The sequence below is a fragment of the Micrasema longulum genome, unplaced genomic scaffold (genome assembly GCF_059751315.1).
Source record: "Micrasema longulum isolate JH-2025_06_02 unplaced genomic scaffold, ASM5975131v1 h1tg001462l, whole genome shotgun sequence".
Classification (NCBI taxonomy): Eukaryota; Metazoa; Arthropoda; class Insecta; order Trichoptera; family Brachycentridae; genus Micrasema; species Micrasema longulum.
The window spans coordinates 46-17,473 of record NW_028278648.1 but is presented as its reverse complement, the minus strand read 5'-3'; the positions used below and the strand labels follow the sequence as shown (position 1 = coordinate 17,473).

Below are 17,428 nucleotides of genomic sequence, written 5' to 3'. Positions count from 1 at the left end.
TATTTTATTTGACGTAAGCGTTTGAAATTATATCATGCTTTTTAAAACTGAAAATTGTTTTATTTATTTTTTTCTATTTGTGCGTGACATATTTACAATATTATTAGTGGAAACTGAATATTTGTTTCCTTTTTATTTATTTATTTTGTTCATCAATAATAGTTTGACGAGCAGCTACAAAAAAACATGATATTGTGGACTCATAAGATGGTAAAGAATGAGGAACTTCAGCCCTACGGGAAATTGGACACAAAAAATGTTTTCTTACGCGGGGTAAAAATTAGAGCATTAAATTTTACGGCAAAGTTTTTTGAAAATGTACAGAAAAAATAATAAAAAATATTTTGATAAAAACGCACTACTTTAAATGACGTCACTGGTTCATGTGAATCAACCTATGATCTGAGAGCTATGGAAGATTTCCGGTCTGCTTGTCGCTTCTGGACCCAATAGGAAGAACCGAATGAGAATAAGCGGAAATGAACCTCTGACGTCACACGCGAAGTTATTTCAGAAATACAAAAAATCGTAGCGCCGGTAATACGATATGTAAAAATTTAAAAAAAAATTGTTTGACTTAGTTTAACAGTCTATTGACAAATAAAAAAATTGAAAAAGACCACTGAACTTCCACATTGGACAGACAGCCGTTCCATAAGTGATGCCTAACCTACGCACTATGCAGTCTCGGTATCGATGAAGTGTTTTGTCGGTTGGAAGAAGTACTGGAGCAATGAAGCGATAAAGTACTCAAAAGAAGAGTGAATGCGGGCAACAAAATGAACGGAGCACTAAGCGCAGTAATTTCTAATAAATATATGTCGATCGAAGCTAAACTGGCAGTGCACAACGGAGTTTTAGTCCCAACACTTATGTATGGAAGTGAAACATGGAACTGGCAGAGGAAGGATGAAAGCCGAGTGACCGCGGTTGAAATGCGTGGGAAATCAATGTATTTTAAAAAAAAAAATATTTAACTTTTGTACATTGGCGGGCTTATTGCCAAATGGCAATTTCTTCCAACCAACCGATAAAATAAAAGTTTTATTTTTATAATTTAAGTTACAGAACATATTCAATAGAAAAAAAAGATTAAAAAGCTAAAAATATATAAAAATAGAAATAAACGTATTTGTTTATAAATTACCTTAAATCAAAACTATTACTCAATGGAAAAAGGAAAAAAGAGGAAAGAGGAAAAGGGAAAGGAGGAGAGATTAAGGAAGAGAAAGGAGATGTTTTTTCAGACGTGATTTAAACAGAGATAATGTAGTAGATGATTCCACAGTCGAGCCGCATGGACACTATATGAGTTAGAGAAGAAAGAGGAATTGTGGATGGGTATTAAGAGAGTGCCTTGGGAATTAGAACGAAGAGGTAAACCATGACAGGGTTACGAATGATGAAATCAGGCGACAGTGTAAATCTGAGACAAGTATAATTGATAAGATTTAGAAAGGGTCTCTGAGATGGTTTGGTCACGTAGAACGAATGGACGACGAAAGAATGGTAAAACAAGTATGTATGGCGAAAATGAACGGCAACGTGAGACGAGGACGACCGAGGAAGACGTGGCATGATCAGATAAACCAAAATCTTAAGTCTGGTCATGTCAAAAGCAGACAGAACCGAAGGGCATGTATGACAAGATGTATGAATGTGGAAGAGGCTAGGATTGTATGCCAGGATGGACGTGTGTGGCGGTCCATTCTCTCTGCCTACCCCTACGGGGAAATGGCGTGATGGTAGTAGTAGTAGTAGCAATGAGATCATTAATAGTTCTTCTTTCAGAAAGTGTTGTGAGGTTGAGCAGTGTTAATAAATACCGTAAAACGCTGCAACTTTTCCTACCGGCCACAACTTTTCCTGTTTCGTTACGATTACGATATTTCGCATTTGATTGGCTTTTTCTCACTTTTTACCATTTGGTAGTAATTTTTCATTGTCCTGGCAACACCTTTTTTATTTTTCATAACGCCAACTCCATTGTTGCGCTCTCAGTTGAGCGATGAATGTCGGCAGGAGGAGTCGTGAAATTTTGGTCTCCTAAAACTTTTAAAGTTCAAGAAAAACCAAAAGTGTTTTTGAAAAGTAAAACCGTCCCGGGGTAAGAAAATACTGTATATTTTTCGTATTGTTTGATACTTTTATCAAAAGTACACGATTTCATCAAAAAAACTTGCTAGGCAATGTTGTGCAGTGTTTTGAAAACACGATTTGTACTTTTTGCCTGGTTCTAGGGTTATCACTAGTAGTCAACGTGCTTTATCTTAAATTTGATTTTTTCATTTAATTTAATTTTTTTATTAAACGAAATTTGAATTTATTTGACTTTATATAATTTACCCGGATAAAGTTTTTTTCGTTTATTTCTAGTAATACAAATAAACTTTTAATTATGATTTAAATATGACACACTACTTATATAAGTGTTCGAAACATAACTTAATTCAAAGTTTATCTCTATCGATGATCGTTATAATAAGTTTACAAAATATCTCAAATCTATTGATAAAACGATATTTCGAGGACAAATTGAATACTAAAAATTATGGAAATCTTAATTCTATTGCAGTTATGTGAAAAATGGCAAACAATCAACAGCGAAGAAGGCGTAGAGTAGGAGCTCGTAGTTATTCTGATTACTCGAAGGAAATGCTGGAAGTTGCTGTAGATCTCGTTCGAAGAAAAATTATTTCATCATACGAAGCAGAAAAGCAGTTTGGGATCCCACGTCGGACAATTAGCAACAAAGTCAAAAGCGTACATAATAAACCATTTGGTCGACCTACAGAGTTTTCAACTGAGGAAGAAGCTCACATAGCGGACGTGGTGAATATTTCAGCAGAATTTGGTTGTCCTCTTTCTCTTTTAGATTTGCGTATTGTAGTTTACAACTACCTTTTAAAAAGTGGAAAATCTGCTCTTTTTAAAGGAAAAATGCCTGGTGAACGCTGGGCCCGTTTTTTCTTAAAACGACACAATTTTTCACAAAGGGCAACACAAAATATAAAACGAAGCCGTGCTGCAAAAACAGTAGAGGAAATGGACGAATACTACAGAAATTTGAAAATTTCTCTTAAAGATGTTCCCACCAGTAATATTCTCAATTTTGATGAGACAAATTTAAGTGACGACCCCGGATCTAAAAAATGTATTTTCAAAAGAGGCACAAAACACCCAGAAAGGGTAATTAATGCAAGCAAAAGCTCAGTATCAATCATGTTCAGCGGAACTGCTGACGGAATTTGCCTACCACCTTATGTGGTTTACAAAGCAGATCATTTGTGGTCCAAGTGGTGTGAAAATGGTCCAAAAGATGCTAGGTATAATCGCACCAAATCTGGATGGTTCGATATGATTTGTTTTGATGATTGGTTCAAGACTATAGTTATGCCATGGGCAGACTCTCGTGACGGCGTAAAACTTATTATCGGCGATAACTTGGCATCTCACCTAAGTGTCGAGACAATTCAAATATGTCAAAGTCAAAACATTAGATTTACTTTTCTTCCAAAAAATGCTACACACCTTACTCAACCACTAGACGTGGCATTTTTTGGACCAATGAAACGACATTGGCGTGAAATTTCAACAAATTATAAAGCTGCACACATCACTACAAGCACAACCAACAAATGTCATTTCCCGCAGCTACTGCAGGAGCTAATGTCAAAAATAAACATTACAAAAGAGATCAACATATGTAAAGGATTTGAAGGATCCGGAATATTTCCTTTCAATCCCTTAAGAGTGACATTAAAAATGCCAACACTACAAGAAGAAAATTTTCGTCAATTTGATGCTAGCCTTTTGGAGTTTTTACAGCAAAATAGACAATCACAACCAATAAAAACAGGCAAAAACAGCAAGCTTCCAGTCATACCTGGTAAATCTATTTCAACTGAACAAGCAGAAGAGCTAGCTAAAGCTAAAAAAATAAAGAAGGTTACGAAAATAAATACACAAAAAGAGAAAAAAGACTCAAGTTTACCAGGACCGTTGAAAATAACATATGTCAAGAAGAAGGAAATAAAGTGTCCTGAAACTAAAAGTCCTGACAGTCTTTGCAAGCTTTCCATAAGTGCCATAAACGTTTACATGCAGCCTTTGGCGACAGTTTCAAATAAATTCGTACATTGGCTGAGGAATTTAACAAAGAATTCAGAAATGAATACTCCGTTTTGGGTTGACACACCAGAATGCCTGGATTTGAAAATAGTTAATGTACCTAAAAATGACTCCCCGAACAAGAATAAAAAACCGAAGATAATAATTACGTCTAATATAGTTTTAAAAGAAGCTTCCCCCAAAAAAAACGTTTTACGAGATATAAATACACAAATGACTAAACGAAAAAGAACTTCTCAAGGCCAATCATCCAAAATAAGAAAACAAAAGAAACATGTGTACAACAGCGACTCAAGCCCGGTGTCGGAAACTTCTTTTCATGCTGCAGACGACTCCGACTACGAAAATTTTGATACTTATATTGCGTCATATTTACAAGAACAAGAAGACTTTGAACAAGAAAGCATAATATCCCCTTTCGAACTGAGTGACATTAATGTTGACGTGAAAGATTGTCATGAATTTCAAGAAAACAGCTGGATAATAGCTAAATTCGCTGCGAAAAAGAGCACTAAGCACTTTGTAGGGAAGGTTTTATCAATAAATGAAAAAATTCCCACAGTGAAATTTACACGAAAAGTCAAAAATTCTAAGCGTGATAAGGGATCAGTCTTCATCTACCCTAGTATTGAAGATGTATGTGCTGTACAAGATTTAAAAGATGTTATTGCAGTATTACCTGATCCCCAAATTTCCCGACGAGGACATTTCATATTTCATTTAAATCTTAATAAGTATAACATCCAATAAGTAAAAATGGTATTACTTACCTAACTAATAAATCAGACGAATATTTTCACAATCGTCTTGGTCAATCTGTCGAAATATTTCCCTTATCGTATTTTGAGTAATTATTTTAATAATTTTGTATTTTGTTTGAGATTTTTTGAAAATATTTCTTTTCTTTTGGGTACCTAAAGATGTACCAAAATATTTGATTTTATAGTTTCCGTACCTAAAGTTAGTAATATAATAATGTTCCTATTCACAAATAGGATATTTTGTTATAACATGCTAATTTTATACTTAACGGTATTTTCAGCAAAATAAGACTATTATTAGCTTGTTTGGTTTTAAGCATATCTAGTTTTTTAAAATATATTCTTAGTGGTTTCTAAAAGTAAAAAGTAACGATGTTGGTTAAACAGTTAGCTATTTTTGTTTTTCGTTTTATTTTTTACGTATGTTTGTTTAGTGTCATAGCTTTTAATATTGTTCCTACTTTGTGTTGCTGAAATTTTAATTACCTGCCTAAAAAGTAACTTTAGGTTTGAGAGAGAAGACTACCTATTATTATAGATATAATAGACTGATATTAATACCTACTGTTACCAACTTTATTTAGATTTACTTCTGATTATTTGTTTAACTTAGGAAAAAATAGAAATAAAAGTGGAAAAAAAAAATCTTTTTTTGGCACAACCCTACACTTACCGACATGTTTGTATGGGAAGTTTGTGGTACCTGCTACAACTTTCCCCATTAGCTGTGAATAAAAATCTATTTCCTTAATGGCAATAATTTGACTGCCGGGGTCAAGCACAGCGACTCTTGCATATGGAAAAAAAATACTATAAAGAGAAACATTATATTTACTGAGGTATTCTTCGAGGCAAAGTTGCGCCTTTTGCACACAACTTTGCCTACGACTTTGAATGCATGTAATTAGGAAAACTTGCAAGATTTAAAAGGATTTGGAACTTATACGGCTAGGCATTAGGTCCGTCTTCCATCTAAAACGCATTAACAGCCATAATAATAAATAGGTTCAGAGATATCTACAAAAAAAGTCAAAATTGCGGCAAAGTTGCAGCGTTTTACGGTAGTCATAATTCACATTTTGTATTGGAATGTTTAATTTGTGAGTTTAACATTTTTTGGTTCGTGCACCTGCACACAAATCTGGATTTTCTCCCAAGACGGGAGTAGGTATATATTTTTATTTATATCCCTACAGAGATGAGGTAGAATTTTTTTCAAATTCAAGGTTCAGGATTATGGATATTCGAGCGTTTACAGGGCTTATGATCTGTCATTGGCTGGGTTAAGTGGCCACTTTATGTAGGTACTACAACATTCCCCATTACGCTTATTTAGCGAATATCCACACCAGGTAACATTTTTGGTTTTTGTATATATGCTACGAATCAAGAACCCATCCACAAGCGAGTTGGAAGCGCCATCTATGCATTGATATTGAAGTTAAGTATTTAATTAGCAGATTACTTTATTTTATGTAGTTAAGACTCATCAGCCGAGTTAAATTAACTCGGCTGATGAAAAATTCTACCTCATCTCTGTAGGGATACAAATAAAAATAAATAAAAAATTGTGAGTTAATTAACTCTCATTTGCTAGATTACTTATATGTATGTATGTACATGCAGGTACAAATTATGAAAAAAATTAAAGCTTACCCATAAAAAAGTCACCGTTCGCCGCTGCCATATACATATATTTGAACTTTAAAGAATTACACAACAATTTACAGCCTATAAAAAGCTTCTTGTTTGATGGAGTCAGATGGTCGAGATCAAAAATCTTTTTAGGTACACCGGGTAGGTCAATGTTCGTTGCAAATACTTATGTCATAAACAAATGTTTTGAATATTGTAATTACGCCCGTGTTAAATCTCTCACTGACTGCGCGAAAATGCAATTCGATCTCGACAATTTTTTTCATTTGATATATTTGACATAATTTAAATTATTGTCTTAGGTGTAAACAATTTCGAGGGTGTGTGCATGGTGTCCTACGAATATCCTACACTAATACACATAGAAATTGTCAATATTTTTGTATGTACCGCGAAACCGTCCAATTTTGCCCGCTTTTTTGCAATTATGTTGATTTATTTATGTATTTATTTATTCATTCGAAATTACAAAATTAAATATTTATGAACTTATTAAGGCTTTTTAGGCTATGCCCGTGTCAAGCCACAATAAATAACAATAAAAATACATAGTAAAATTAATTAGATCAAATTATAATGACATAGAATCACAATCTAGAAAAAAAGGTAAATGTAATAAATAATCAAATTCCAAAGAATACAATGCAAAAAAGATATTCAGAAATAATTTTTAAAATATAAATTATACAAATCAAGAATCACACATGATCAAATATCCAAAATAGTGGTATCATTAAAATCAACAAAATAATAGTATAATATGGTAGTATTAAAAATAAAATAAAAAACACAAAATAAGAGCATGATTTAAATCAACAGATAAAGAACATATATATATATAAAAGCATAATTGAAATGATAATTGAGTTATGTTTTCTAGAAATTCACTCAATTATAGTAAGAAATATATTAAGATTATCTCCAAAAAAATGTATGTGGTGCTTTACTTTTTAATTACGAAGAATGACCTTGGTGTTTATTGAATTGGGTTACAATTGTAAATTCAGTCATATTTAAATGCGATTTCAAGCAATTTAAAATTTTGATGGCGGGCAAAATTACCTGCATGTTCCTCCATTTTTGCCCGCAACCATTATTTGTTGAACTGTAGCTCATACGACGTTCTTGTCTAAGAACTACTTTCTTAAATTATTAATTCAAGGGCAAAATTGTCGTTTGAGCATATTTTCAATAGCTAACTAATAAAATATTCGTTGAAAAACAATTGGGCAAATTTAGTCGCCAAACTTTATTTGTTTTCATACAAGCAATTTATAGGCCTTAGGGTTGTCAAAATCTGGTTAATAACTTAAGAAAAATTAATAAATCTTGTATATTTAAAGAAATTATTTATTCAAGTACACATACCAATACTCCTTGTCTTAATTACGTAAATGACATTTTTTAATATCAGGTAGGTACACACATTTTTCGAAATGGTAAATACTTATACATATAGGTGCGAAGGTTTTCACGGTTACTGTTATCAATATTATGTATCTTTTTTGGGTGATACCGTGTATGTTGGATTTGATCCGACGTTTCGGCTACCATTGCAGGAGCCATCTTCAGGGAAAACTGTGTGTTTTATAAACATGGTTCCCAGCACTACATATGACAAAAACGAATGGATATGTGCCTACTGCCGGCTGCGACACAGTACAAATTACTAGTACATAAACATAATTATTCTTTCCTACAAAACTAGAAATGTGCCTACTGCTGACTGTGACACGGTACAAATTACTAGTAAATAAACATATACATTTCTTTATAAAACACTGAGCTTTCCCTGAAGATGGCTCCTGCAATGGTAGCCGAAACGTCGGATCAAATCCAACATACACGGTATCACCCGAAAAAGGTATATAATACTTATACATATGTTGTGAGAAATAATAACTGTTTCAGGAATATAGTTAACGAACAACTGAGAAGGTTAAAACTAGATGACATCAATTAAAAAAAATAATATAAATTATTTCGGAATCTAAGTCCATACCTACGAAAGAGAAAAAATATCGTTTTAGGGTGGATAATAATTGAGGCTGGTTGACTCCAAATATAACGAAAATAATTTAATATGGAAACAAATTGTATACCATACAAAAAATGAGAAATAATTCAGAATCTATTAAAAAGCAAAATAGGGAATATAAAAACACATTATCAAATGAATTGAGAAAGGCAAATAAGAATTAAATTTAAATATCCACAATAATGATAATATTTTTGAAAATCTAAAATACCTAATATGTGCAAAACCTTCGTAATAGTTTTAATTTAATTTTTACTAATTATTAAAATAAGAAAGTGACAACCCAAACAATTTTTTTCGTTTGGGAAAAATTGACAACCCAGAGGTTCAACTTATGCCTTTTAATTTGCCCATCGTCATAATGAGGAAGTTCAGTTGTTTTTTTTAATTTTATTATTTGTTAAAAGACTATTAAACTAAGTCAAAAATTTTTTTTTACAATTTTTATATATCGTATTATCAGCGCTACGATTTTTTAAAGTTTTGTATTTCTGAAATAACTCCGCGTGTAACGTCAGAGGTTCATTTCCGCTTATTCTCATTCAGTTCTTCCCATTGGTCCAGAAGCGACAAGCAGACCGGAAATCTTCCATAGCTCTCAGATCATAGGTTGATTCACATGAACCAGTGACGTCATTCAAAGCAGTGCGTTTTTATTAAAATGTTTATTATTATTTTTTCCGTACATTTTCAGGAAACTTTGAGGTACAATTTAAAGCTCTAATTTTTACTCCGCGCAAGAAAACATTTTTTGTATCCAATTTCCCGTAGGGCTGAAGTTCCTCATTCTTGATTTAAGCTACTGACAGCACATGATATAAACAGGAAATGATCTAAATATCTTTGTCTATATTATGCAACAAGAAAAACTTACCTTTGTTTTTGCTATCGAGCAGTGTATTAAAAAACACAGAGTCGTAATTGGCCCGCAACAAATTACACGCGCATTTTGACAGGTTTTGACAAGCCACTGAGTAAATTTAGTGACTAAAGCATCTGAGGGAAGTTAATGACATAAATCTACTTTCGTCCTTAATGTACCAAATTTACCAAAATCAAATGGAAATATATTTTTTTAAAGGTTGATTATATATTAGACTTTTTGGGCAAAATTGGACGGTTTCGCGGTACTGTTAGTTTACCCAATAAAACGGATAATTTTGGCATATTAATTATATAAGTACTTGCAATTTTCTTTACCCCAATTTTTCAATCTGATATGACGATAGCCGGCTTTTCTTGCTAATATAAAAACTATTCCGAACTCCCAAATGGCTTTTATGCTTTCCACTCGTTAAATATTAAATATCCAAGGCACCATCACGTGAGGATAGATTTCCAATACTATTTATGTGGATGTCGATTAGAAATTAAATAATTAATCAACCTACCCCGATTACAGAAAAAATATTACGCACAAAACGACTCTTACAATAACGGGTATGTTATAGAAGCAATCGAATAACTCCTAAACGAAAATGAGAATAACATATTGAGAAAGACACTATCGATTAATTGTATGCAATACTTTTTTTTTAAACATTCGTGCTGCTATAAGATATGAATATATAATTGGTAATTTACTTTAACCTCAAATTATATTTTTTCATGTCTTAATTTATACAAACATTACAATATGTCAATAATAAACTTGTTTTAATCGGGTGTTATGATTGTCCGGGCGGATGGAGAATACAGTTTTGAATGTGAAATAGAACCACATTCAAAACTTGAAAAACACATACATAAATACATTATTCAACCACTTTTTTTTTTTACAATATTTTTAGTCTGTCCAAATGTATGTAGACAAAAAACTGGATTTCACCCCCTAGGGAGTCACAAGATCAACAAATTACTACAAAGATGGAGAACATTTTAGGGAAGGGAATACGGAAGTCTATGCATTTACAGGGCTTATGACCAGCATTTTGCCAATTTTTCAAACCCAGGACCTCAAGAATGGTAGGCAAATGCACCAACCACTGTACAAACAAATTATTGAATAGTTTATTCATTTATCAATACACAATTCCACAGTCGCACAATAATTCAATTTCATGTCCCGGCTCGCTAGAAAATAGTAAGTTAGTGTTTGTGCTTCGCTTGTTATCCAGCTGTATTCTCCAGACAAAGTGTAAATAAAAAAAATGTAATATGATAAAATGTATAAATAAATAAAACAAAATGTAATTTTCTTCAACTTTACATGAAAGGGGTTTCATTTTTTTGTCACCTTACGTCGCAACTCGACAAATGTACATTTTTTGACACTTGGATTAGTTACGTATAAATAAATTTTTTCAAGCCTGGATTACAAAGTTTCTGTAAAACATTTTCAATGCCAAATATAAAAGAATGTCACTGTTGCATTTTTCGCACATCCGTCGTTGTTCTACAATTATGACAATATGAGTGATTTAACAATATCATGTATCTAAAATTTGTAATTTAATTAAAATAATAATTTCATTATCATTCCTTTTCGGCACCTAATGGTGCATAGGGCACTGCATTGGTACACCAATCGCAGCGTATCTAAAAAAAAATTATCATCTTGCCTTCATGTGAAGGTAAGATGTTCAGTCTTACGCTTCAGATACTAGTCCAGGGACTATTTTTTTTTAAAGAAATATTTGTTTTCTTATGTTCTACCCAAATACTTAATTTTGAGGGCCAGTTTCAATGAGCTGTAAATAACTCACTATTAGAAAATGGGAATCAAGTTGGAGTAGAGTGGGATTCAAACCACGGGCCTTTGAGCCGTGAGTCCGAGACACTATCCACGGGACCACAACCCGATTTATTATAGTGTCAAAACACCCTTTTAAATAAATATTTCATAACAACCATGTCGGGAATCGAACCTGAGACCTCTTGCATGGTAGGCAAACGCGCTGACCATTACACCACCAGGCCGACTAACATTTTTTTATTTGTTAATTTATTGCATAAAATTAGTATACATATTTAATAACAGGGAATCTATAAAAAATATGTATAATAAAAAATAACGTGTATAATAAAAAAACAAACTAATTCTTCATTCGAACTTTCATTCGAATGAATAGAACGATTATGCGTCAGATAATTCTCGTCCGAATGACGTCTCAATACGTATCAATTCAATCTATGGTTATCTTGTTTCTTGTTTTTTGTTCAGATGTCACTGCGGAGTATCGGCCGCTAATTTGTTCTAACCGCGCTCGTTCTCCACGCAAAACGGATATAACAAGGACAAATTTGACGAAATACCTCTTGTGCATCTGATTTTAATTCATCAGACGCACGTTGCCGGCGTAATCGCCGAATTGCTGGCAATTCGCGAACGGCAGCCACATCCCGCTGACACGAAAACATGTCGTCAACAATCTCGTTTGATGATGTATGAGATTTACGGGCAGAGATTAATTAGTAAGTTGGGCGGTGTTTTCGGCCGGAGTTTCGACGATCTAAACCGTCGGCTTACAACTATAGAGTGAGTTGATTTGACGTATTATTTATTTAAACCAATCGACGCGTTATTGAGAAAAACCTTCTGAATTTGTATGTAAACAGTTAATCCTCCGGTGCCAAAGTAGCATATTTGTTCGAGACATTTTTTGTTAATAATCTTTTGTACATCCGCTCCTAAGTGGAGCATGTGGACATCACCAGTTGCCTCCAGGAGACCCTAGCGCCAGCCCGCACTCTCGCTTCTTCCCATGTCAATCCAGCCCCTTGATTCCGCCGAATAAACTCGAAAGATTGTCATCGACGGCTTTCCAGTAGCTCAATCACAAACAACTTTCAACGTGCTTAAAAACATGCTAAGCATTTGAGCAATCACAATGAACATGCTTAAGTTATCGCGGTCATAACGCGTGTCGGTTTCTTTTTTGTTTTCCTCGTAAATAAATACAGTTCACAGGCGAAAAATCGGCGTTTGCTTTAAAAAATAATACAATATATTGCTTGATTGATTTGGTGTTTATTTTGTAGAACTCCATATTTAAACTTATAATTAGAAATCAAACACTGATTTTAGTCTACTGAACACTTTATTTTATTTTTACAAATATAAACATATAAAAATAAAAACTTCGTGACAATTGTTTCGCCTTATTAGGGCATTTTCAAACGAATGTGAAGATTATTTGGATTGAATGTCCTTATATAGAACGATTGTCGAAACAATTGTCACGAAGTTTTTATTTTTATATGTTTATATTTGAAAAAATAAAATAAAGTGTTCAGTAGACTCAAATCAGTGTTTGATTTCTAATTATAAGTTTACAATATATTGCATTTGCAAAATAGTAAGGAGCATCTAATACAAAAAAGTGAAAATTAAATTACAATTATTATGGCGACTGCTTTTCTTGACATTTGGCTCGCCAACCACCGGCTAAATGCAATAAATAGCGTGATAAATAATATATAAATTTTAAAAATAGTATAAGTCACTGCACAACTACTCCGGAATATCTAAGGGAACTCTGCATTCCAGATGAACTAGCTGACAGCCGTCTCACGCTCAGATCAGCTACATCTACTTCGAAAGGAAAATTTATTATACCTCTACGCAAACAGCGCATTAAATTCGGCTAACGCGCATTTGCGGTCGCAAGCCCTACGGCATGGAATGCTCTCCCAGCAGAGGCGCGAGGCTGTGAGAGTGAAGTGATGTTTCGGAAGAAACTTAAAACCCACTTGTTCTCTAAATCATTTGAATAAATTCTTAGCATGTGGTGACAAAGTTAGTTATTTTTCTTAAATTAAAAAGTTAAAATAAAATTTATATCTTTATATAATCACTTTGTAAAGCACCCTAGAGGTATTATATTACGAAAATGGCGCTATATAAGTTATCGATAATTATTATTATAATATTACAATTTGACATTTTAATCCTTAGTATCAGTATGAATGAATACTTTAGTGAGTTTTCAAAAACAAAGATTCGCTAAACAAGAATAAAATATACATGAAATGTAAAATGTTTTTGACGAACGATGACAGTTCAATTATAGGTTATTCTTACAGAACTGATATAATTTATGTTTGTAAACGTTAAAATACAAACTTTTTTAATTTACAAAAAAATAACATTCTTTAATTTTTTTAGAATATGCATTTCAGTCGAATGCAACTCTGGAAAATCGATGAAAACACAAACATGCTTCTAACTTTTTTCTACTCAATATATAGAAGATGTTATTATTTGTAAACCTTGAGTATGTAAATTTGAAAATTTTGCAAAAAACCGCACGTAAATCTGTCAAGCCATTTTCGAGTTTTTGCGAGACACAACACGGCGATTCATTTATATATATATATATATATATATAGATAGATAAACATATTACAACAGAGATGAAGTTTAATTAAAAATTTTAATTAAAAAGTTAAAATTAAATTTATATCTTTATATAATCACTTTGTAGAGCCCCCTTGAGGTTCTGTCGGCTAATTTATTTCAGTTATTTCAGAAATACAAAACTTTGAAAAATCGTAGCGCCGATAATACGATACATAAAAATTAAAAAAAAAAATTTTGACTTAGTTTAACAGTCTATTAACAAATAAAAAATTCAAAAAAAACCACTGAACTACCTCATTGCTTTGGTGTCATAAGTTGTGATTTGTGGAATATTTGTTACAAGGTTTGTATATAAAAAGATCACATGAGTATTTTATTAAGAAATCCAGTCTTTTGTCGACACACGCTTGAAAATATAGTAATAATGTGTGTTTTTTCAGGTGTCAAGTATAAGATGAGTGCGAGTGGCCGGGTGGTCTGACGCGTTTCGCTCCAGCTATGACGTCGCCGGAGGGCGCGACAGCCCTGCCGCCGACGCCGGCCGGCGTCTCGCTCCGCTCGCCCGACAGGCGCCCGAGGGCCGAGCGCCGCGACGACCGGGAGCGCGACGCGAGGGCGGGGGCGGGGGCCGGCCGCCCGCGCTCCGCCTGCGAGAGCCCCGCCGTGTTCTGCTTCGACGCCGCGGACCTCGACGCCGTCGACCGGGCCGGGGACGCGGCGGACGCGCGCGAGCGGGAGAAGCTGCTCGACGACGAGGGGCGGGTGTTTCAGACGAAGGTGCGTGCGAGCACTTCTTACTTTACAAAGATAATAAAAACTACTCCAGCCTGTCCAAACATTTGGACATACTGAAAATACTGTTAAACTTAATTATTACGAGGAAGACGGGACCGACTGAATTAAAATTGGTTGCAACAGAGAGGGAAAACATTTTTGAGAAGGGTATATGGAACTCAAGGCATTTACAGGGCTTATGACCTGTCATTGGCTAGTTTAAGTGGCCACTTTACACACTGTGTATCATTCACCATTCTGCCCATACTTAAACATCCCCATTTCCTCAACTCTTATGCTGATATTAAGTTCATGTTAAATATTTCTAGTCTACAAAAACGTAGAACTAATATTGACTCCATACATATGTTCGGCATACTAAATGGTATAATCAATGTGCCATCATTACTGGGACAAGTCAAATTCAATATTCCGACTCGTAGATTGAGAAACAATGAAGTCCTGTAATCGATCGGCATAGAACAAACTATGGTCTTAATTCTCCAATGTCCCGACTTTGTTGTATTGTTAACTCGAGACAAGATCATCTGGACTTTTTTGGTTTAAGTTTACAGCGATTTAAACGAGCACAAAATAAATAGTCCAGATCTTGTCTCGATGTCCCTTATGTTTGTCAATGCTTCTTTCTTTTTTTTTAAATGTTTTAAACTATTATTTTATTGTAATATTAAAACCCTACAAATTGTAAAAATGGACAATGTCTATTAATAAATAAATAAATTAACTCTTCCATCTGTTGACTTTTGTGAAGTAAAAGAGCTGAAACCTTTATCTCGCGGGTGAGATTCATCCGGCTGAACCAAATCACCTACTAGGCAACGCCTAAAAATATTTTTCCTATTTTTATACTCCTTCTTTTACCGGTTATCAACAATGTTTTGAGTGTGTCCAAATGTTTACAAGCCGGTTGGATTTTCTCCACAGTGTGTGAAGTGGCCGCTTGAACCAGCCAGTGACGGGGCCATAAGCCCTGTAAATGCCCATACTTTCATATTCCCCAAAAATGTTCTTCATCTCTGTTGTAATTTGTTAACCAAAGTTTGGTACTAAATTTGAAATTGTGTAATCTGTCGGTCGAAAAGTAATTATATTTTAGTCATATAAAACTTTTAAGTACATTTTTTAACAGAAATGCCTTTGAAAATTATTGTTTTTATCTTATGCATGTTTTTTTATTATTGCGCAATTTAAAAAAAACCCAGTTTTAAAATACCAAAAATTGACTACAGCATTAATATATGATGTTACTCTTGTCGAAACTATTTAATCTCCTACATGCCCGGGGCGAATCGTCAAAGTAAGCGATTATGCACAGCTTACCATTATATTTGACTTGAAATAATAATAAATTATAGTAACCATGTTTATGGGAAAAAAATAAAGTAATTGTCATTTATTATAAATCACCGTTTATATCTTTCTACAAAAAAATATCTATGAAGCGCGCCCAGCCCATTCTTACTGAACGACGAAACTAGCCGATTACCTCAGCTTATTCTTCCATACAAAAAAGTACACTGTATTTTTCGTCTTTAACCCAAGTCGGCTTTTTTAGTACTAAAACAAACTTGCAGATTACAAATATCTTTAGGAGATTCTGTATTTGGAAACTAGTATTTCGAACATTATTTCCGAAGGACTATTTTTCTTTGATGGGATACCGTTGACATATTATGTATCACATAGGACAGGTGGCGTTCGCAGTGGCCGTTTTAGGCATTATTCATTTTAAAAGAAATCGGCCAGTGCTCAAGTCTCGACAGTACTGTCAATGACAGATCATAATGGAAATATCTGCGGAATGTCATTGTGGTATTTGTTAATAAACTTTTGTGCAAGTATTGTATTAAAATAGTGTAGAATAAAACTACGTTTATCGCGTGGTTAATAATAATTGTTATTTGAGTTGATTTTCACAGAATTACAAAAAAATAGTCATTTATAATTACATTACTTACATGTTATGTAAGTACTTATATGTAGTACAAATTAATGAACATTTTTAATAGATTACCTATAAAATAAATCACGGCTCGCCACTGCTACATGCAGGATGTTATAAATAATTCATACCCTTGGAATACCCTGTATCATACCCTGCCCACAAAAATTTGTACAAATTCAAAATATTGTTGAAAAAAACTTTTTTTTGCAGGGGCCTCAGCGGACTACGGCCGGCCTCCAAATGGCCTTACAGGACACGAGGTCTGTTGCGACCTCCACACCGATCGCAACCAACTATGGATCAGGTAATTTATTATGGAATTTCTGGGTCCCTCCTACTCCCCTTCCTTATTTACATTTAAGTCAAGATTGAAATGTCACTATCTAAATATTTAAGTTGTTCCTTTATTCTTCTTCTTTCTTTCCCATCCCCTCCCCTCTCTTCATAGTAAAGTGTTAATTTTTTTCTGTGTTTTTATTTTCTTAATCTTCGTTTTTAATTTTTGTCTAAAATTGTAAGATTCAATATGTCCGTGTACTTGTAATTTTCTAAACGGTTTGGGTAGGCAGGCAGAAATTGCCTTAAAGCAATATGCCCGCCCTTATATGTATATAAACTGTATATGCATATAAAGTGTTAAAATAAACACATTAATAAAATATATATGACTTCAATAAATATAATAATTCAATGATAATTCAATAATAATTCAAAATAATTCAATTAGATGAATCTCACCCGCATAAATAAAAGTTTCAGCTCTTTAACTTCACAAACATCAACAGATGAAAGAATTGAAG

The 17,428-nt window shown here is 33.6% G+C and overlaps 2 protein-coding genes across 2 annotated transcripts; both read left to right on the top strand.

The window, feature by feature from the left end:
• Positions 1–1,999: 1,999 nt before the first annotated feature.
• LOC148275297 (uncharacterized) lies at positions 2,000–5,531 on the top strand. Its single transcript, XM_088235869.1, has 2 exons — positions 2,000–2,107; positions 2,576–5,531. The coding sequence occupies exon 2, from the start codon at positions 2,587–2,589 to the stop codon at positions 4,879–4,881; it is 2,295 nt and encodes a 764-aa protein (XP_088091995.1). The 5' UTR covers positions 2,000–2,107; positions 2,576–2,586; the 3' UTR covers positions 4,882–5,531.
• A 6,214-nt stretch (positions 5,532–11,745) lies between these two features.
• On the top strand, positions 11,746–16,932 carry LOC148275296 (uncharacterized; the record flags this gene model as incomplete). Its single annotated transcript, XM_088235864.1, has 3 exons — positions 11,746–12,064; positions 14,329–14,665; positions 16,839–16,932. Coding segments are annotated over exons 2-3 (373 nt in total), but the record flags the coding sequence as incomplete, so codon positions are not given.
• Between the last annotated feature and the right edge of the window lie 496 nt (positions 16,933–17,428).